Source organism: Tasmannia lanceolata, unplaced genomic scaffold (assembly GCF_043159265.1).
Source record: "Tasmannia lanceolata isolate RefF3 unplaced genomic scaffold, GAP_Taslan_0.1 ptg000003l, whole genome shotgun sequence".
NCBI lineage: Eukaryota > Viridiplantae > Streptophyta > Magnoliopsida > Canellales > Winteraceae > Tasmannia > Tasmannia lanceolata.
The window spans coordinates 40400245-40422878 of NW_027518680.1; the positions used below are offsets into that span (position 1 = coordinate 40400245).

Consider the following 22634-nt stretch of genomic DNA (forward strand, 5'->3'; position numbering starts at 1 on the left):
CTCAAAATGGAGCTTACTGTGGTCCATAGTTCTGGTCCACAGTAAAGAATTTTGATTGTCATTTTATGTGTTGATTTTCTGCAGTAATTTATGTTGCTTTTAGCTGTGCTTTCTTTTCTTCAGAAGTTGCTTTTGCTCTGTTTTTTTTTTAACTGATTGCGACCTGAAATTTTATTCAAAAAGAAACCACCGATAGCAGTACAACAAAGAAACAGCATGGGACAAGATGTCCCTGCATTGATACCAAACCACCCAGAAACAGCAATACAATCTAGCAGTTTTAAGAACACAAAACGAGTCCAACCTTCATCCTTCAGCCTTGATGACCCTTCAGAAGATGTGCATGCAAAAATTGGAAATTGTGGCTCTCAAAATGGAGCTTATTGTGGTCCATAGTTCTGCATCACACTACAGAATTTTGATTGAAGGTCATTTCCAAATTGTCATTTTATGTGTTGAATATCTGCAATAATTATGTTGCTTTTATCTGTGCTTTCTTTTCTTCAGAAGTTGCTTATGCTCTGTTTTTTTTAACCGATTGCAACCTGAAATTCTATTCAAAAGAAACCACCAATAGCAGTACAACAAAGAAACAGCATGGGGCATGATGTCCCTGCATTGATACCAAAGGACCTAGAAACAGCAATAAAATCTAGCAGTTTTAAGAAACAAAAGGAGTCTAACGTTCATCCTTCAGCCTTGATAAAATATGATGCCAATTGTCCATACTCAATGAAGCCCCTTTTCTTGAGAAACGGACAGCTGGAGTGGGACTGAATCACCTACTAACAACTGTTCTCTCCTCCCTACACCATGCCGACAAGTGGGTCATCTCAATTGCAGATCTATCTTTATGATGGAATGTGGGATTAATTCTACCGCATAAATCTAGTATGTCCAAAATAATTCCCTCCAATCTCCAAAGTCCCAAGGACTCTTTTTGTTGAGATGATTTGTGGACTCCCTTTCTATCATGAGGCTCTAATGTTGTAACGATCCGATTTCCATGACCGAATCGCTACAAGCAAACACCTGCCAAATACCCATAATTTTTTTTTTCTTAAACCATATATGAAAATTAAATAGCCATCGCTCTTATTCCATTTCCAAAATGTCTCCTTACAATAACTTTAACTTAAAATCAATTTACTCAATTAAGTAAAGTCTCGAACTAGCCAATTTAAAATAAATTCAAAGTGTTGACGAAGGGTATCGTCTTCTTAATTATTTGCTCCCATCATCCTACGCTCCTAGACATCCTCGTGTGCAAACGCACCCTCCTTAGAATTCTCTAATCCTGGGGAGAAAAATAAGGTCAGCAGGATGATAGAAACTGAACCAGTATAAGAATTCAATTTAAAACAACATATCAAGTTCCATATTATAGATAAGACAATTGGAATTTTTTTTCAAAATAATGGTTTACCAAAATCTTCTGCAACTGAATAGAAAAATCATTTAGGATGATCAAATGTACTAATAACTGAAAGAGAATAATTCAATAACATTAGGAACAATTATAAATCTACCACATTCTTATCATAACAATTTCATTTAAACCTAGGAACCCAGGGCACTCCAGCTCCCACTAGCTTGTTGCCCTTGCCGACACGGTCGACTCCGCGTGGACTTATTACGGTAGATCATACCGCCTAGGGACTCTTGGTCTCCGTAGGATTCCGACATCAACTAGGAGGTGCGCGTTTCCCTCAAGTTGTATACCTTTGTTTACGGGGATAACTCAATGGTTTCCCATCACCCTTTCCCATTTCCTCTTTGGATATTTCTTTTGTCTCCATACGACTTCCAAGTTATTTCATGTGATAAAAGCAATTAAACTGATAATTCTTTATTAGAATTCAGATTCATTTCCAACATGCAATACAAGAGACAAAATTTCATTCCTCATAGAATAGTTTAGAAAACCATAAAAATTTAGATACTTCACAATTCTTGTTGCATGAATTGAAAGCCATACGAGCAAAGTTAGCTATCACCTGCCTTTAACTTACAACAAGGTGAATAGATCAGTCCCTGCTAGAAGGAGCCAAGAAGCGGTCCTGAAGGCAAATCAATAAGTGAAATAGAGTCAACTTATTTCGGTCTAGGTAGGTTCTTTTAATCATTTTCATATTTTCTTTATCGGGAGAAGCCCTTGACTTTGGGGTCAACAGGGTACCTGCAACGATACAACTACTGCCTTGTCTAAGGTATAAATACCACACAGGCAGCACTATAGCTGTCCAGGTTTAGGTATTAAAAACAGCAAGTAAATAAATACCACACAGGCAGCACTATAGCTGTCCAGGTTTAGGTATTAAAAACAGCAAGTAATTAAATACCACACAGGCAGCACTATAGCTATCCAGGTTTGGGTATTAAAAACAGCAAGTAATTAAATACCACACAGGCAGCACTACAGCTGTCCTGGTTTAGGTATTAAAAACAGCAAGTAGTTAAATACCACACAGGCAGCACTATAGCTATCCTGGTTTAGGTATTAAAAACAGCAAGTAACCCGGTACAGATCCTACACATGGTTTTGAACACTCAAGGAAGAATTTATTTTTTGAGGGCCTAAAGGGCTGTTGGAAAATCTGAACATATAGGAAATCATTTAAATCGTGTTATTCAAGCAGACCCTGCTAGGATACGATAGTGTATAAAAAGAAACAGACCTATGAAAGAACATGAATATATGTAAGTGTGGTAGTATAGTATTAGAGATGGAAAAAACTTACACTAAATCATTTAGTGTAAAGAACTGATGAGATTTTAAAATACACGCTAGGATCATTTTAAAATATATATACGTATCGAATTGATGAGAAATGAGGTTAAACACAAGATTCATTTTAAATGCTTTTGTAACTAGAACAGATAAGGTGAGAAATTTTGTATGAAAGTAAATAAATGTACTTGTATGAATATAGGTTGTGAGATAAGAATTTGTCCCAAAAAAGAAAATTATTTTGTAAGTCTATGCTTAATTAAATATACTTATCTATGTCTGCCTGTGATCAGAATATGAAGGATTACACTTATTTATCATGTATGAAATCTGTTTGTGATGAAATCATGAACAAACACATATTTAGCACGAATATGATATGTCTGTGAATGAAAATATGAATGAATAAATTTCATTTAGGTATGCGCATAATCTGCCTGTGAATAACTATGAAGGAATACACTTATTTTTCAGGTGCGAAATCCGTTTGTGATGAAAACATGGACAGGCTCATTATTACCAAGCACATGATCTGTTGGGAATGAAACCTGAATAAATAAGTTTATTTAGGTATACACATAATCTGCCTGTGAATGAAAATATGCGTGAATATAATTATTTGCATGCGAAAAATCTGTCTAAGAGGAAAATCTGAATTAATACATTATTTCCATATGCAGGGATATGCATAGAATCGATCCAAACTAGAAGTTTGTAAAAAACAATCCTTTTTGTGTCTAGGGAAACATGAACTTGACGAGAATCCCATTGGATCTTTCAGTACTAAAAATACGAGGGTACTTACTTGTGACGAGTTTGAGACAGGAGGTCAAAGCTTCGTTCTTATCTTCACTTTTCCTTTCTTCCTCCCTCCTACTGTTGAGGTGTGCAAGGAGAACAAGGAAGGGGAGAATATGGGCGAGATATAGAGGGAAAAAGGAGAAAGAGTTGGGCGTGTGAGGAAGCCCAAGTTTCTTTTATTCTACTCTCTTTTGCTGTAGTCTTATATAAAAGAGCGTGAAAGAGATATGGTAGTTGCTCAAAAATCAAATCCCTTGATTTCCCAATGGATTGGGCGTCCTTCTATTGTTGGGATTTGATTGCCCATTTTCCAAAAATTACAAGATCTTATCTTTTAAGAAATCTCCTATAATTTTGAGATTTTGAATTTTACATAAGTAAGTCTATCATACCAAAAGAGGAGTACAAGATTCCTTTCAAAGTGGATATCAAATCTCCAAAAAGAAAAAGAATCTTTCCCTTCCCAACATTCTTAACTTATTTATCATACAATCATTGTTACTTACCATAATTATATATATATATATATATATATATATATATATATATAATTAGTAGTTTTGAAATGCTATTACTAATTAAAAGCAAAGTATACCATATTCAATGGATTATTGAAAAGATTTTTAGGTGGACCCACACCATATGCACGTTTTTCCATACAAGGAAAAACGTGGGTTTCTTCCCTCCACTTTTAATACAAAAAATTTCCACCTTTTAAGTGATATTTTTCACAGAAATTATTTTTTTACAACAAGACTTATTTTCTTCTCTCAATTAGAGAATTTAGATATAACTTTCAATAGCCATAGATTCTAAGATCTATGGATCCAAGCAAATCGAAGGGAAAAGAGTGATTAAAATTTAAGATCAAGGGTTGATCAACGATGGATCGTTGATCCCCACCCTTGAAAATAGATCCACTGATCCAAAGGCCCAAATCTTAGGGTTTTGAAAGAGAAGATAATCACAGTCATTACAAATGTAATGATGGTACGCATTCGAAGTTCATATAATAGAACCTCTGTCTCCGCGTCATTTTAATTGCATTCACCGGAAGGCCCGTAGAATGCCTTCATCACTATGCCATATGAGACTAGAAATATGCTGCTCAACTTTAGCTCCCATGAAAATTTATTTTTACGTTCCTTTATGGCAGTTGTTCCCATTGCAGTTTTTGGTATCCTTGAGATTTCTTCACTTAGGGAGTGAGGATATCATGTGATTTTTTAAGTTAATGACTTTCGAATGGGCTTTGGGGGATCCATAATCTTGCTCAAAGCTAAAGGATTTTAAGTGGAAGGTGTTATTGAGTGGATAAATCATGTGGTGGTCCTTTTGGGTCTTCTTTATGTTTTTAGTTTCTCATGACATTGTCTTCACTCGTTTATATTTGTTATGTGGGCATTTTGGAAGATGTGTAAACAGAAATTTTTGGAGTTGTGGCTCTTAAACTGGTTGTTGGACTGGTCCGGAGTTTTACTTTTAACCCATGCTAAAGAATTTCAACTGAAGGCCTTCTGCTTTGGATTATTTGATGGGTAAATCATGTGGTGAACCGTTGGCTATTATATTGTATTCGTTTATCATCTATGCTGCATGTGAACCTACCAACAAGTCATTTAGCATGTCATATTGATGGGGAGACCGTCAACCGAGAATGGCAAGAAAGAGAGGCTTGGGACATGGTGATCCATCAAGTGTGGAAACAGGGCTCACAAATCCAAGAAAAGGAATCACAAGGAGAGACGAACAATTTTTTTTTTTTGAAAAGCGACAAATATATATTATAATTCAAACCGATGATTACAGAAGATAGGGACCAGCAGTCCCTTTCATATTTACAACGTTAGAGACGCCGAAAAATCCAAAAAAAATCTTGTCATATTTCATTCGTCAGGGACCATCCTTCAAAACCCAAAACAAATTAGCTCTAAAACACTATCCATAAGAATCCTGAGATAGTAAAAAATAAAAACCTCTTAAAGAGACTCCCCTTAAAATGAACATTTCTGTAAGTTCGATAGGAGCCCAACAATCTCAGAGGCGAATACCTCCTCATCAAGACTAATGGTCGAGAGTTCCTCATCCGATGGTTCTTTATCTTCAGAAGCCCTCTTCCTATTAATCATAGCCTCCAGTTTTTGGATCCCCACCTCTTTATCTTTCTCCCACCGAAGAAGTCTCGAGGACTTTTCATCCACCATCACTTTGATAAAGAAAGGATGCTTATGCATGGGTGAATGAGTTTCTTTAACGTTGCATGACCTAGTCAGACTAAAAAATACTTCCGGCCTTCTGTTAGTCGCCTCTTTAAATAGCCTCCATTGTCGTTTCAGAAAATGCCTAATGATTTCTCTGGGTGTGGGTGATTGTTTGGAGGCTATTTCCTCATTATACACCATAGCTTTTTTCCTTTTTAAAGAGTCCTCCATCTCCAACAAATCCACCGATCGTTTCCTCTTCCGGCCCAAAACCAGGGGGCTCGAAGAAGATGGACGAGATGAGGACGAAGCGTTCTGGTTCTCCATCTTGTGAATAGGTGTGATTGTTTTTCCTTCACTCTGATAATTTGGAGGGAACGCGAAGAGGCAAGGAAGTTGGCTATATATGATAAACCGCCTCGGGAGGACTGTAAACTGTAGGCCAAGTGTCCAGTCTCGCATTTAATATGGCGTGCAAGGATCTCCTTCTGTCATAAATGAGTATTAATGGCGCCGTAGTAGCCATTTTCAACCATCCCAATAGAAGTAAATCTTTACGGCTTCCCATAATATATTAAGGTCCCAAAAAATGAATACTTTAATCATATCTTGTAGATTTCCTTGGGGGTTTGTTCAAAGATAGATATCTGGGTCGTTCCTTTCATTAAGTGAGGATAATCATTCCTCCAATTGACAGCATCACTGCATTGCCAGTATCAGGATAAAATATATTACCTTCCCAGACACTATCCCCTAATCCCAAGCCAAAGACTTGGGGAACCCCCTCATCCACAGGCGACACATACCTTGGGTAGCATGGGGGCTCCATCATAGCTCGCACTATTTACCTTAAACCTTCAACCCCTTCTGATGTGAATTTGAAGGAGATGCCCGTTTTGTCCATGGATAATCTTCCACAAGAAAACCCCCCAAGGGAGCCAGATATATCCATTCTAGATCCTTGTTTCCCTGGGCGCACAGATTTCAGCTTTTGAAATTCCGGAAAGGCTCCATGAATGGATAATCCAGAAATCCCAGGCTTGATGGTTCCCAGATCCTTCCTCAGCTTCGCAAATCTACTCTTTGTCTTTTAACGCGTGGAACTGACAAGCCTAGAAGGTTGTTTATGATTAAAGTATTGAAGAGTTACAACGTGTTTGAGTTTGTTTGGTTTTTGTTAACTCAAACCCTCTTAAGCGGTGCTCTCTAATCTTCTCCTCAATTGGTGCCACCCCAACCTTTTTACGGATGTCTTCATTTTTAATTCTATCTAACCTTGTGAACATCCCCGCTACAATTATCTTATGCACATGCTGATTCTTGGTGGCCCAACATTCTGAGTCATACAGCATGGCTGGCCTCACAGCTATCTTATAAAACTTTCCCTTCGACTTGGTAGGTATTTTACGGTCGCACCGAACTCCTAAAGCATGCTTCCACTTCAACCAACCTGCTCTTATTCCGTGGTTAACATCTTCTTCAATCTCTCTTTCCTTATGTAGGATTGAACCAAGTTGTGAAAGATATCCCTCTTAGGTACCTCATGTCCAGTCATATTTAAAACATCCTCGCCCCGCCTCCTTACATTACTAAAGTTGCACCCCATATAATCTGTCTAAGTCCTACTCAATCTAAAACCTTTGGATTCCAAAGTAGTTCTCCATAACTCTAACTTAGCATTAACTCCTGCTATGGTTTCGTCAATTAATACTATGTCATCTGCAAATAACATATACCACGGCACCTCATCCTGTCAAAATGTCCTTCCATGATTCTTTTTTTTTCCGACTGATCATGTTCCTTCATTAATCTATGGATTTGGATTATTTTGGTAGTTATCTTGGAAGTTTTATGTGTACATCCTTGAAGATTCAATCTATCTCCCATCCTTATATTTTCAGTTTTTTATGGCAGATTTGATCAATTCAATGCAAATCAACAATGTACTTTATTACTCTTTCAAGAATTTGATAGATGACTTTACACTTAGTACTATCATGAACACCTAAGCTTCATACTAAACAGCACATTGGAAGTTGACTTAGAACAAACATAACAAGTTATGGTTTAGCTTGCAATTAGGTCGGTTGCAGAATGATAATGGCTTTTAACAGTTTTACAAGGAAATTTTAGTTCGTATATAGATCACCATACTGTGACCTGGTGGTCACGGGTTCAAGTCACATAAACAGCCTCTCTGCAAAGCAGGGGTAAGGCTGCTTACATCTGGCCCTCCCCAGACCCCGCAATGGTGGGAGCCTCGTGCACTGGGCCGCCCTTTATATATATATTGAAATACAGGTGTGACAACCCAAGAGGGGGGGTGAATTTGCCAATTAAAAAATTAAGCACTAGTTAATCTAACCCTTGTTCAAATTAACACAAATATGAAAGCTAGAGTTTAGATCTTACTTTAACATGCATTTACTAACCCTTGTTCAATTTAAAACATAAATATAATTTAGGTTAGAGATTACCAATCACCACAATGTGCAAGGATAAAGAGGAGAGAAAGTATCCACAAAGCACAAGATTTGTAGTGGTTTGGTCTATCACAAGACCTACTCCACTCTTCCAAGTTTACCTCCTTGGGGCGCTCCACTAAACAATGAGATTCTTCAAAGGCTGAATCTCGAAGCCGTACACCCGACTCCTCCAACTCCAAAGGGAACAAACCCTTTCTGCACGAAGCCTTGGCGAGGGGACACACCTTCTTACAACGTCTTCACCTTTCTTAACGGCCGAAGAGTAGACCCTCACAATGTCTTCACCTTTGTTACCGGGCCGAAGAGAAGACCCTAAAATACAATGAAGAAAATAAAAGAAAAACTCTTTTGCCTCTTAGATAGGCGGATTACAACTTTGATAGCTCACAATCACTCCAAGGAAGATAAAATGTATAGCCTATGGAGTTCCTCTTGATAAAATGTGCAAATGCAAGATCAAAGAGGTTTAGCTTTTGATAGAAGGCTTTGGCTCAAGGAAAATGGGATTTGATCTTTCTTTAGATAGTTTTTAATGATGTATATATAGCTCATTTGAAAATATAACCCTTTGGGGGTAAAACTGTAAAAAACAGGGTTGAAAAAGTCAACCTGCGCAAGCCTCAACGGCTAGTTTGCCCGACCGTCGCGATCGCCCGCCCCTATCAGGCGCCCTTTTATATTTTCAAATTTCTTACTGCCGCGGTCGACCGACCCCATGTCGGTCGTCCGGCGAGGTCAACCTGTTCGCTCAAAAATTCAGCTCAAAAAACCTATCTCGGTCGACCGACCCACGGCGGTCGCCCTCCCAAACCCATGCTGGAATAGTTCTGTTTCAACAGAACTGATTCTGCGGTCGCCTGGCTTGACCCGGTCGACCTGCCGGATAAATTTCGTGATGTCTTGGAATTCCAGGTACCATCCCGCGGTCGCCCGGCATAGCCCAGTCGACCGGCCCTGTGTAAAATTTCATTTTTAACTTTAAAGCTCAAGGGTCTTTTGGGCCATGGTCTTTGGGCTTAAGTCCTATGTTTTTAAACACATTTTTGAGTGTGTATGTGTATGATTTTCAAAGATGTAAAAAGTTGAGTATGAAAACCATTTGAAAACCTTTTGAAAGTGCATTTAAACATAAAATCAAGAGAACTCTAAATACATTCTAAAAATGAATACCATGAGTCTTCTTGGAATGTGTCGGCTCCTTTGCACTTCCTTGGACTTCTTCTGCTTGGGTGAACATCTTGACCTTGTCTTGGCTCTTGTGACTTATCCTCCAATCTTCAATGCATGTTGAGGTACATGAGGTGTAACCATGGCATGTTCAACTCTAAGCTCCTTCTTGACACTTGCTAGGAACTTGTGGAATGTTCATATTGAGCTTCTTGACTTGAACATCTTCAAATGATGTTGCCTCTAATGTAGGTGCAAGCTCTTGGTTCCTTTGATCCTTGATCCACAAGTCATGTGTTGAGAGGAGTTGTGTAATGGCGATTATAACATGAAATTCCTGTATACAACACAACACCTCAAAGCAACACATCAGTCCATAAATGCTAATAAATTTGGGTTTCCTAGCATCAAAACAAGAGATAAGGTGAATGATTAGACCCATGGGAACCCTTGGGATTTTATATATATATATATATATATATATATATATATATATACACACACACTAGTAAAAAAACCCGTGCGATGCACGGGCTGACAAAGAACTATACGGACCACATCATAGGTTGATCCAAACCGTCCATGTGATGGATCACAACATCAATAGGTTGTGCCCGTAAAATCATTTCTATAGGCTGATCCTAGCCCTCCAATCTATAGAGGTCTCCATAATTAAAAAAGCATAAAGGAGGGGGGTAGGATTGAAATTATGTGGCTTTAATGGGCGCCTTTGTTAAAAAGCATAAAGGATGGGGTAGGATTGAAAATATGTGGGTTGAATGGGTGCCTTTGTTAAAAAAAGTCAAAAAAAGTGACGTGTAATTCTCATAGAATTTTGGGAGAAATTCCAATAATTCTCTCCTTTTCTCTTCTGCTATATATATATATACTAGCAAAAACCCCGTGCGATCACGGGCCGACAAAGAATTGTATAAACCACATCATAGGTTGATCTAAACCGTCCATGTGATGGAACACAACATAAATAGGTTGTGCCCCAAAAATCATTTCCATAGGCTGATCCTAGCCCTCCAATCTATAGAGTTTTCCATATTCCTCTTCAATCGGATGGTTAAGATCACCCTATATATTTTTTATTAAAAAAGCATAAAGAAGGGGGTAAGATTGAAATTATGTGGCTTTAATGGGTGCCTTTGTTAAAAAGCATAAAGGAGGGGGTAGGATTGAAAATATGTGGGTTGAATGGGTGCATTTGTTAAAAAAAGTCAAAAAAAGTGATATGTAATTCTCATAGAATTTTCAAAAAATTCTCTTCTTTTCTCTTCTACTATATATATATATATATATATATATATATATATATATATATATATATATATATACATACTAGTAAAGACCCGCCGTGCGATGCACGGGGCGGCATGAAAATTAATATCTTTTTCGAGTGACCCAAGAATTAATTCAAATACAAACTGAAAATGTACTGAGTATAAGACCGAAAAGAGAAAACATTGTTATACGGCTTATAGTTAATCAAAAGGAAAATTCCAGACTTTCAGGAAGGATAAAAGGAAAAAGAAAGGGTATTTTGAGCTTCTAATTGATCAAAACACTGAATGTGATCTATAGCCTTTGCACGGGAAGAGAAAGAAAAACAAAATAATTATAAAAACTACTGATGTAGGAAACAAACCACAAAAAATGTAAGTTGAATATTTTTTCTTATGGGAAAATAGGATACAATTCATGTATCTACAAACAATTATAATTTTCTCAAATTTTGAGGCATCAGTAATCTAAAGATAGTTAGCAAGTAACATGCATGAGACCATGAGACCGAGGATGCTAGTTGAACATTATGATTAGATCATCCTAATCATTCCCCTTGTTGTATATTGGAGCTTATTGATCACTGGTAACAAAGTTATTTTGATATATCAAGGTAATGTTGTTGCAACGATAATAGAGAGATAACAGTAAAGCAAAGTACATGCGAAAAAGGAGATACATTCATTAATCTGACCAATGTTTTCAATAACTTAGTTATGCTTTGAAAATACTAAATCATAGATTATATATATATATATATATATATATATATATATATATATATCGCCCTTCTCAATGGAGAAGATTATTTTCGGGTCAGAAGCAAATTGTGCATTTTGTTGAAAGCATCATAATCGAACACTCGAAATGGCAAGTAGCAGAAGATTATAATACTCTTTACTAATAATAAACAAATACACCTATGATCTATCTACCACTAACTACCAATTTTGATAGATTCTGTCTTTAAAAAGACACAATAATCTCAATTGGAGAGATGGCTTTGTTGACAACATTATGAGACAAAACTAAATCATCCCTAGTGCTCGTGTCATGAGCCCGCTGAGAGAGAGAGAGAGCCATGATAAAAGAACAGACCTGGGAACCATAGTGGTTATAAATATGTGAGAATAATAGCAGAAACTGTGATAATTTTCTCAGTTGAAAACCTCATCAGTACATGGGGGTTTTTGTTATGAAATTTCTACATTTTCACTTTTTTCATATGATTTTACCAAGACAGCCAAATTTTAGATGGATCAAAGACATATTTGCGTGAAATTTGGGACAGATGCCTTGAATTGCATGACAATAGTGAAATAAGGGATCAAATGGTGTGGCATTTAAGATCTAACCTTGCATCTTGAATGGACATAAAGATGTGTCAAATATCAATAAAAGCAAAGTGGAAAAGAATGGAGAAAAGTGATAGATGATTATCATGTTGTAACTGTGCTGGCTGAAGCATCGCTTGAAATATAGTGCAAAGAAACACATCCAGAGATTTTGTTTCAAAAAAAAAACAACAACACATCCAGAGACAGGGTGAGCTTGCATCCACATATGAAACACTTAAGTTCCCTGTTGTTTCTAAAACAGGGAAGGACTACCATATTGTGAGCAGGTATCAAATTTAAGAAGAAAAAAAAAAAACACAGACAGAGTTCTCTTTGAAAAGTACATAGTTCTAAATTCTCTGCACATTTATAATGCAATTCAATTTAACCAAACAAATTGAAAAACTAATTTGTGAAACCAATTTGTGAAAAGGAAAAAGTAGAGGACGAAGAAGAAGCTGAGCAAGGACACTGCAAAAAGAAAAAAGAAAAGAGAAGAGAAGCACATGTTTCATGCTAGAACCAAGTCTCATATCAGAAACCGACACATCCACATAAATGCACCTGTGTGGATCCATATAGTTAGATTAGAAATAAAAAATAATATATTTTCCATTAATTGAACGGTGTAAATACATGAAAATAGAAGAAAAATATATTCAAATCTACATAATCATTGAAATTTAATTTAACCAAACAAATTATAAAAAAAAAACAATTTACAAAACCAGCTTTTGAAAAGGAAAAAGTAGAATTTACGAAACCACAGACCCATATCCCATGAATTCAAATTTATCAATATTATTCAAATTTAGAATAAGAACATATAATGAAAGCAAAACACACTCAAATTAGATTAAGCAAGAAATGCTTGAATCGCTTCAGAAGTTAAACAAAACAAATTAATGAAATAAACATACCTTCAATCAACAATTCTGACTTTGTAATTCTCCTTCATGATTTTGGGGAAAAAAATTGAAACCCCCGAATTGTTCCTCAATCAATGACCCAAAAGCAGAGTAAGAATAAAAAACAAAGTTAACCCTAAGTTGTGCACATCAAGTAATGTTGGAAGTAAAAAATATGTATAAATTTCAATTATTTTCAACCTAATCATCAACTAAAATTTCAATAATTTATTTCTTACCCAAAGAATAATAAACTACAATCACTGCCCAAGATGAAGTAAGAGTCCATCGGATAGTGGAACAACCTGCAAATGAAAGAAAAAGATAAATTTCAATCATTTTCCACTTAACCCCCAAAACACCATTGAGTAAAGCAAACCTATCAAGGATAACATTTCCGCCCTAAATAGACTGCATAAAAAGAAGTAATGAAAAACCCGAATTATTCGGAGTTAATAAGAAAGAAGCAGAAAGGCAACTAATCTACTTCCAGAAGCATGAAGTTTTTGGCATTGCTAAAGTTAATACTGAATCAAAATATCCAAGAAATGAGAGGACTTAAGGGAGGGGGAGGCTTGGAAGCCACTTTCTGTGCATGTTGATGGCGACAGAGATGGGTAGAAAGTACAGGTGGAATGGCGACATGGAGAAAGAGAGAGGTGCATAACCCCAATTCGATCTCCTTTTTTGGGTGGGGTTTAGTTACATGGGTTTTGCTACATGGGTTTTTATATTTGGGGTTTAGGGATTAGTTTTTTGTGGTTGTTCGATGGTAAGGGGAGAAGAGGGAGACGAAGGAATGAAGGGCATAAGAGGTATTTATGTAATGAGGGGGTAAGATTGAAATTATATGGCTTTAATGGGTGCCTTTGTTAAAAGCATAGAGGAGGGGGGGTAGGATTGAAATTATATGAGTTGAATGGGTGCAATTTGTTAAAAAAAGTCAAAAAATGTGAGGTGTAATTCTCACGTAATTTTCAAAAAAATTGAAAAATCCTCTCCTTTTCATCCCAGCTTATTGTAGTAGATATATAGAGAGAGAGAGAGAGAGAGAGAGAGAGAGATCACCATACTGTACACTATCAAAGTTCAGCTACAGTTTCCAGGATCTGTAATTCATTGTGGATCCTGTTCGTAGAAGTTTTAAAAGTTCATCTATTTAAGCACTCATTGACAGTCATATTTGTTACATCGCCCCCCCCCCCCCCCCCCCCCCCCCCCTGCTTTTTTTTTAATGGTTCTTATTTATTTGTTACATAGCCTTTTTTTAGATGAATTTGTATGAGTAGATGTCCAGTTCATGTGTATTCTAATCGCTACCTGCTACCTATCTCCACCTTGTGGACATTTGTGAACTTCACTGGTGTTACAATAATTATGGTCCTATATTGCCAATTTTTGTGCTTTATCTGTAAATAATGCATGGTGTTGCCGTTTGATACACATGAATTCTTTGTTAGCTTGTATTTTCTCATACATTTTCTGGATTTATGGTTTAGATGGTAGCATGGAGTGTGGCTGTGTTGGTGATGCTGATCAATGGGTATCTATTGGTGGACTTCTTCTCTTCTGAAGTAAGCGGCATATTCTTCAGTTCTGCTGTGTGCGCTGTAACAGTGGCATATGTGGCATTTATTATCTATCTTATTTTAAGAGGAATTTCTCTTCCGACCTGGCTCAGCCAAGCTTCCCTCAAGAGGTTCACCCAAACTGGAATCTGACAGCCCATTTTTGTTTTCCTGACCATGTTCCATCACTGCAATGGACGGACTGAATCATGCTGTACAGTAAAAGACCACCTAATCGCTAAGTGGGGTGCGACCAATTGCTCTTCAAGTTCAATTATTATGAAATTATATAATTATCTGTAGCCCACTTGCATAATTGAGCTACTGGTTAAATTATATTTAGAGAAATTTGAACCAGTGCCATATACAACAGAGTCCCCGTGCTGTTTGCTGTAACATGGCCGGACATAGTGTCCACTTATCATGTAAAAGATCAAGTCATGAATTGAACATTTTCTCCAAAAAAGTGTAATATCTTGAGTAACATTGATTTATTTCCTTCTCAGGTAGAAAAAATCTGAATGTATTATTTACAACTCTATTTGCATGTAGTTGCAAAAACTATGGGAATTAAATGTTAGCTATGGGAACGAACTGTTGGGATCTGGTGACGGATCATAGGGGGCATATATTTGAAATCATGAATGTTGATCTTGTAAGAAATCTGGACCTAACAGAACTTTTTGGTACAATTATATTTCTGTGCAATACGTGCCCACATAAAATTTAGCGTCTGCAATTGCTTCGTACAGGCTCTCTTATAAAAAACACTAAGGGCCCATTTGGATGCCGAGAAGATTTTGATTTGGATTTCTCGCATTTGCAGGCTTTTTGCGTTATGATTTGGATCCGGATCAAATCCTTGAATTTCCAAATCAGCGACTGACAGTGAAAAAAAATCAGATTTCCAAATATGATGTGGAAATAAGTAATTGGAAATCCACAGAGATCTGGCAGTTTCCTTAACCCTCTTTGCTCCTCAACCTCTCCCCTCCAGTTGGAAGTACCCCCTTCCCTCTCTGTCTCCCTCAACATGAGCTGGCAGATCTACTCATTTTGTATTCAAAATTCAATTCCAAATCCAAATACAAAGTATGAGGTATCCAAACGGGACCTAATATTAATGTATATCTAAATCTATAAAATTTTGGTTGTCATGCACACACCCTAAGTTATTTCTAAGACATTATAAATGTCAGTTTCGCTAACTTAGTCACAAGGCTATTTACATCATATATAAGGCTATTTTACAACCATATAAATGTTAGTTTCTCTTTACCAGTTTACCTATTAAATACCTTACAGATATTTATTTAATATCTATCCTATATATATAATGTGAAAACTAGGTTGGCCCTTGTGGTTATTTGAAACCTTGCAAATATAAAGTTGTTTTTCCCACTATTAAATACTTTTTAAATCTAAATTTCTTTATGCTCTTAAATTTCTTATATATGTAAATTTCTCTATAGCTATTGAATACCTTATAGATGTATTTATCTTTATAGCTATTAAATAACTTACTTTTTAATCTTTTGGCTCTTTTTATCTCGTAAAAATTTAGTCATCAAAACATGTAATTTTTGCCTGATTGTTACCCCCCGCCATTTTCTCATGTATGTGATTGGGAAGCATTCACGGCCATCACTAAACTACAACATTCCCTCGAGTCCGCCTTCATAATATCATCCTAACCACTTGATGGGTAGTGTTTGGGGTAAATTTGGGATTCGCCATTTAGATCTAGACACGTGTCATGAGATCATCCAACGGTCCTCTTTGCATCACCTCTCGTTTTCTCCGAATAACAAACCCCATGATTGTTAGAGTATATGCCCTGAAAAGCCAGTAGAGTGACAATTATTAATCAATAAAGATTTATTTCATGATATGAATGGGTAATTATATTAATGAATGTGTGTGATGTGCTTGTTTATTGGCACATGTTCGTCCTCAGGTAGCATAGTAGAAATGACATGCTCAAAGGATTCACAGATCCAAGGGAGTAAGGAGATATGGCATCTCGGTTCTATGCAAACCTTAATAGTTCATAGTTGGAAAAGAGACTGGACATCTCTTTTTGTATACAACTAGCACCGGTCTTGCCTACATGCACGTGTCGTGAGATGGCTTATCTCGGTCATCTGGGTAGTGGACCCTAGTAAGAAGAGTGGCTGGGACGATTGGATCACGCAACCGAACCGGATTAAATAAAGATCAACTTGTGGACAAGAGAGTATAAAGTTGTTCTTCCAGACAGAACCCTTCACATGTCCTTAGACCTGAGGGATCTTATTAGTCTGTTGGCCCGTTCTAGGGTCTTAGTCTATCTCATAATGATTTTAGTTTAGAGTCACATTCAGATAGAGCTATATCATAGGGCAAACCCTCGAGACCAATAGTGATACTCAACAAGGGATTCTTCGCCCTAAAATTAAAGGATCGACATCTACAATTTTGTCTGAGCGGTAAGCCTATTAAATAGCCTAGTCAGGCAAACTTGATAAAATGTTTATCGGAATATTTTATGAAACATTGAAATGTTTTCAATGGATTTTACAAATGCATTTGGAAGCCGAGCACCGCTTGACCAAAATAGTATACCAAGAGTGGGCCACGGGGGTAAGAGATGTCCACCCCCGTATGACTCAACTTAGTAGATGTAGTCAAGAAGAAAGGACTTGCACATGCAAGTTGTAAATAGGGGTAAGATGATCTGACGGTCATCTTCAGGATTATGTCTCGATGGAGGCCACTGACATAATGCAAGTGTAGTTTAACTACAGAGCGAGATTGCAGTGGGGCCCACCATAGGGTTCTGAAGGATCGAATGTTGAATCCCTGCGACGATCCCACTCATAACTCGAATGACTCAATAACATCCAAACGGATCAGTTTCCGCATTTTATGTAATTGCACGGACGGATATGATCAGTTAGATCAATGTGGATATTATATATATATATATATATATATATGTTGATGAGGAAATGGTTTGTTAGCAGCTACTTAGATAAGCTTATTTGAGCAGAGCTCACAAACCATAGGGGGGGCCACAATCTTGGGGGCATCCAAAGCATTCATTTGGAAGGCTCTTCCATGGATAGGGAGTATACGAAAAATCAGCCATATAGGATCATCCTAACTTAATCAAAGGTGGAGGGGGAAATGGACAAACACTGTGTGTCCATGTTTCTGCCCATTTTCCCCTCCACAAATGGCAGGGTTAGAATGATCCTGTAGGGCTGATTTTTGGTACACACCCTATCCATGGAAATGCCTTCCAAATGAATGCTTTGGATCACCCCAAAAATGTGCCCCCATGGTTTGTGAGCTCTGCTTAGATAAGCTTATCTGAGCAGCTGCTCACAAACCATTTCCTCTATATTGATATATGCATATTGTAAACCCAAGGGTGCAACCCACTCATTTTTTGATGGAGGTTGCGTACTGAACAGGATCACATTAGAATAGCTTGTGGACAGGAGATAGTTGAGCTATTCTATCAGACAGGACCCTTTACATGTCCTTTGACCTGATGGGTCATATTGGTCTGTTGACGAGTCTCTCATTTTTTGTCTAACTAACCGTGATTATATTGGAGTCATTAGAGGGTAGTACTAGAGTGTTGGACAAACCTTCGAGGTCAATAGTGATACCCAACATGGAATTCTCCACCTATTTTATAGGATAACATCTAAGTTTTAGTCAGAGCAGTAGGCCTAGAAAATACCTAGCCAGGTGGATTTGATAAAGTGTTTATCAAAAAGGATTTCACAAAATAAGTTTTGAAATATTTTTAGCAAATGCATTTGCAGGCCGACACTGTTTGACTGAAAGGTATACCATGAGTGAGCCTAGGGGGTAGTTAATGTCCACTCTCGGTAGGACTCAACTCAGTAGATGTGGACTTGGAGAAAAGACTTGCACATTTGATGTGATTAGGGGTATGATGATTTGACGGTTATCTTCAGGGTTACGTCTCGGTGGAGGCCACTAACTCAATGCGATTGTAGCAATGACTACAGAGCAAGATCGTAGTGGGGCCCATCGTTGGGTTCTCCAGGATCGACCGTTGAATCCCTGCTACGATCCCACACACTACTTGATTGACCTATTATAATCTATTGGATAGAGGTTCTGCATTTATTGGTTTGCACGCACGAATTATTTTTGTGGCATTTGATGCAAAGGGAAATATTTACATAGTTCTAATGGTGTGTACACACCATGGGGCGCAATGGGAATACAAATTTAGTTAAATTGTTAACTAAAGGGTATTTTGGGAATTATAAAAAATTACGGATGGAGCTTTTATCCCATTGGATGGAAGGAAATATGTTTATTTAATTAAAAAATTAAATAAATAATTGTAAGTTTAGCTTATAGAATCGTTTTACTAAAACAGTCATAACGTACTCACCTCCTGGCCAAAATTAATGTGTAAGTACTCATTTCGAAGAAATTTGAAAGATCTACAACTTTCTAATTTATGATATTTTCTAATTCGGTTATTTACTTATCCAAAAATGAAGTCGAAATTTGACCTACAACATTATAGCGGAAATGTAGAAAAAGAAGAGTGTATGAGCTATTTTAGGGATTGTTTTTATCCAATAAAGCAACCCAAGTTTTCTACTTGGAAAAATTGCCCAATTTAGAGTTCTCTAAACTTCCAAGAATTTTTCTAAAAATATTCCCCACATTGCTTGGTTTCTATTTTGAAAAAAGCAAACTAGCTTGTTTCCAAATTGAAAGCTCCCAATTTTGACTAGTTTCCTGGTGTTTTTGAGAATTCTCTAAAAACTTTGGATTGTATAAAAGGTAATTCAAATCCTTATAAATACAAGACAAATGAATAGAGTTTTTTACAGCTCTTTCATAATCTATGTGCTGGAAATTGAAAGAGACACAAGAAAATTCGTCCCCTTTCTTCTCTCTCTCTATCCATCAACTAGTTTTGAGTTTTTGAACTCAAAGGCATTCATCCAACTAATTTTCATTATTCTAAACAATAATTCCCATAGTATAATCAGATTAAGATCAGATTATAAAATAAACAAAGAGTTGTTTACAAGATCTTTTGTTCAACAAAAGGATTCCATCGATTCAACTTGTGGTTTCGCGTCGATTAGATCGTCGCCGAATTTTCGAGGAGTAGATCAAGTGGACGAGTTCTTTTCTATAGCAACTAAAGGTATTTATATTTGAGCTTATTAAATCACAATATAATCAATTAGTCCCTAGGAATTCTGGGTTATAGCAAAATTTTAGGAATCCTAGGTTAAAGCAAAAATTTATTTCTACACGGTTTATTCTTCCTCAATGTGTAGCAATTTTGCTCGGGATTTTACAACCAATCTAACATACGGGGGATATGTTCCTAAGATCAGCCTCCTCACCAGGAAGCGCCCCCCCCCCCCCCCCCCCCATATATCCTTTCTTCGCAACTACTCAAGGATTCCTTATTCCTAAATCCTTGGTGCTGATCTTCCACTCATGCCGGAAAACCTCGCCCTGCATCTTCAGCTTACCGCCCTCCAGAACCGTGTGGCAGAAAATCATTTTTGTCTTCTTGCATCCATCTACCTTCACATAACGGACCTTGGGGGGTCCCTTTATTGACTTTGGGACTCCCAGATTCTTGTCCTTTGCCTTTCCCATTTTGCTTGGTGGCTACTCCTTCACTACGTGCTTGCTTTTTTCTCCGACCTTCCTCTGTCCCTTCTCGACGGACTGAGTTGGGCCCAGTCATACTAACTTCCGGGCCTCCTCAACAACTAAGGGGGTCCAAGATTGGGAGTGCGTCTATCTTCCGGCTCATCTTTTTAAAAGGAAAGGTTCATTTAGAACAAGCATGGATAAATTATAACAGTTAAGAGGTGAAGGTCGGCTAAGGGAAATTAAAGCTAGGCTCTCCTTTGCTTCACCAAATTTCTCTCTAACTTGAACTCATTGCAGTTTATAACGAAATTGCTCAAAACTTCTCTGAAAATTGTTTCTTTGGCACCGCCCAACTCCGGTACCGAATTCCTTTTCTCTTCTACTGGTTTTTTCCAAGAGGTTGGAAACAACCACTTTACTCCTTCATGGGATTGACAAAGAAAAACTCATTCCTCCATCTCTTTATGGAAGAAGGGGTTCCCGTTGCCACCTTTATCCCCCTCTGGTGGGTTGGGTACCACCACCCTTCTTCTCTGCCCTGTTTATTTAGGGAAAAACACTTGCGAAGTATCTCCTGTGATGCCCAGGCCTTGAACGTCTCGACCTTCGCCATGAATGCTAGGATATTGCGCTATCCATTCAGAAGCAATTGGGTAGGAGCTTCTCCATAGAACATAAGGGCTTTGTCTATGATATCCAGAAGAGGAAACCAGACACCATCCCTAACGGCCTCCTCATAGAAAGAAACTTCCCCTTCTTTTGAGCTTTCGCAGACTCGTTCATTGGGCTTGGGCAGACGAAGCCCATACTCCTTCTAAATTCTGTACTTCTTTTTAATCCTATCTATATCTTTCCTTCTCAATTGGCAAATAGAGTTCACGGTGCCCTCTAGTATGTAAAGTTATACCCTTGAAGAACTAGCAGCCTGGACTTTGTTGTTCAATATCGTGCTTAAGGGAAGATTATCCAAGTTATCTCCCGACTCATCCGATCCTTCCGCCATGAAGACCTTACTACTAAGTCTATGTTGGCTCCATCCTCCAGAAACTCCCGAATTATCACTTGATTTCCTATCATGAGCCGGTGACACACCGGGGCTTGGAATCTGAGAACCATTAGCCGTGGCCTCTGAGTAACTTCTCTCTTACTCCCCCCTCTCTAGGTGATTACCGTATGTTTATCTCACATTCGAATATCTACTCTCACTCACCCTTATCTACCGACGGCGACTTCGACGCGAGAACATGAACAGAATCCATTGCCGGATTTTGGGAATCGGTGGCATCAGACATGGCAGACAAGTAAAAAAGAAAACATAAACGAAAGGAAATGAGAGGAAAAAATGGGACTCACCGATTGAAGGAAGTTTCGAGTAAATAGTGTCCGTCCAAGTGAGAGATTTTCTGGAGAACATGATTGGAAAAGGAAAAGTAACATCGGAGAAGAAGAAGAGTCGCCAGAAATCTCCTCAAGCTTGCCGAAGAGCTAAAAACCTCTTTGACAACGGAAAAAGTAAGAAAGAGAGGGTATGAAACCCTTTTTATAGTGTAAGCTCGCCCGCACGGGGGAGCAGTCCGTCGCTTCGGGTGATGGGACCCCCGCTACGTGGCATCTCCGGATTCGCTCTAGAAACAATGCACATGATTATGCCGTTACATATGTCATTTATGGCATGACGTCATTCCGTCTGCAGTGACGCCGTTAACGTTTTCCGAAGATGCACGTCTCTCCTTCCGTAACGTACGGTGATGTTTCAAATTCCCGCCAAAAGACTCTCCAAATTTGGCCGAGTGCTGAAGCTCGCCCAAATTGCTCTAGAATTTCCAGGAGGCTTGGACGCACCAAGGACGAACTTCGTGCTTCCAAACTTCAGTAAGCTCGAGTTGAGCATTTAAAGGCCGCCTCATTAAAGGTTTGTACCTAAGAATATGAAAGACCTCTGAAGCATAATACTACTTCCTTGACCCAAAGATGAATCAAGGAAGTGGTGGGGGCAATATGTTGGGGGTAAAATCTTCACCTCCCTTATATGCTTGACACGTGGCGCCAGTCTAGGAAAGGCAACTAAACTTGCCTTCTAGAAGGGAGGCATAGGAAGGATTCTCTATCTCCATTAATTTGTAACCTTTTTTAAGAAAGAAAGTACTTTAGAAGGAAAATCCCAATTAGGGACAACAATTCTCCTACAAGGTCGCCTGGCCAGAATAGAAACCAGTTTCGTCGAGGAAACTTGGTGTTGATCAAGATAAAGATAGAAGTTATCTCCCATGGAAATCGCCCAATAAGTAAAGACTCCTATTAAGGCAAGTCTTCCAAATAGTTGTGACCTCCTCTCCTATAAATAGACCCCCATGCTCAAAAGTAGACATCTGATAATCAATAACAAGAGTCATCTTCGAGTTCTCCTAATGCTTTGTTTCTGCTGTTGTGCGGATTTTTGACTTTAGCGTCGGAGTTATCTCTCGGAGTCACAACTCCGGG

General features: G+C 37.9%; 1 protein-coding gene and 1 long non-coding RNA gene across 2 annotated transcripts in view; one reads left to right on the forward strand and one right to left on the reverse strand.

Annotated features, from left to right (window-relative positions):
* The window catches only part of LOC143854562 (metal transporter Nramp3.2-like), a 39033-nt gene extending 23849 nt beyond the window's left edge, over positions 1-15184 (forward strand). The window contains exon 4 of the mRNA XM_077364595.1: positions 14421-15184. Coding sequence (XP_077220710.1) covers positions 14421-14642 — 222 coding nt within the window. The 3' untranslated portion in view covers positions 14643-15184. The remainder of the gene's footprint in view (positions 1-14420) is intronic.
* Positions 12223-13100, reverse strand: LOC143862312 (uncharacterized). Its single transcript, XR_013240256.1, has 2 exons — positions 12934-13100; positions 12223-12577 (listed from the first exon to the last, which is right to left on the reverse strand). It is a non-coding gene; the product is annotated as an uncharacterized LOC143862312 (long non-coding RNA).
* Positions 15185-22634: the final 7450 nt, after the last annotated feature.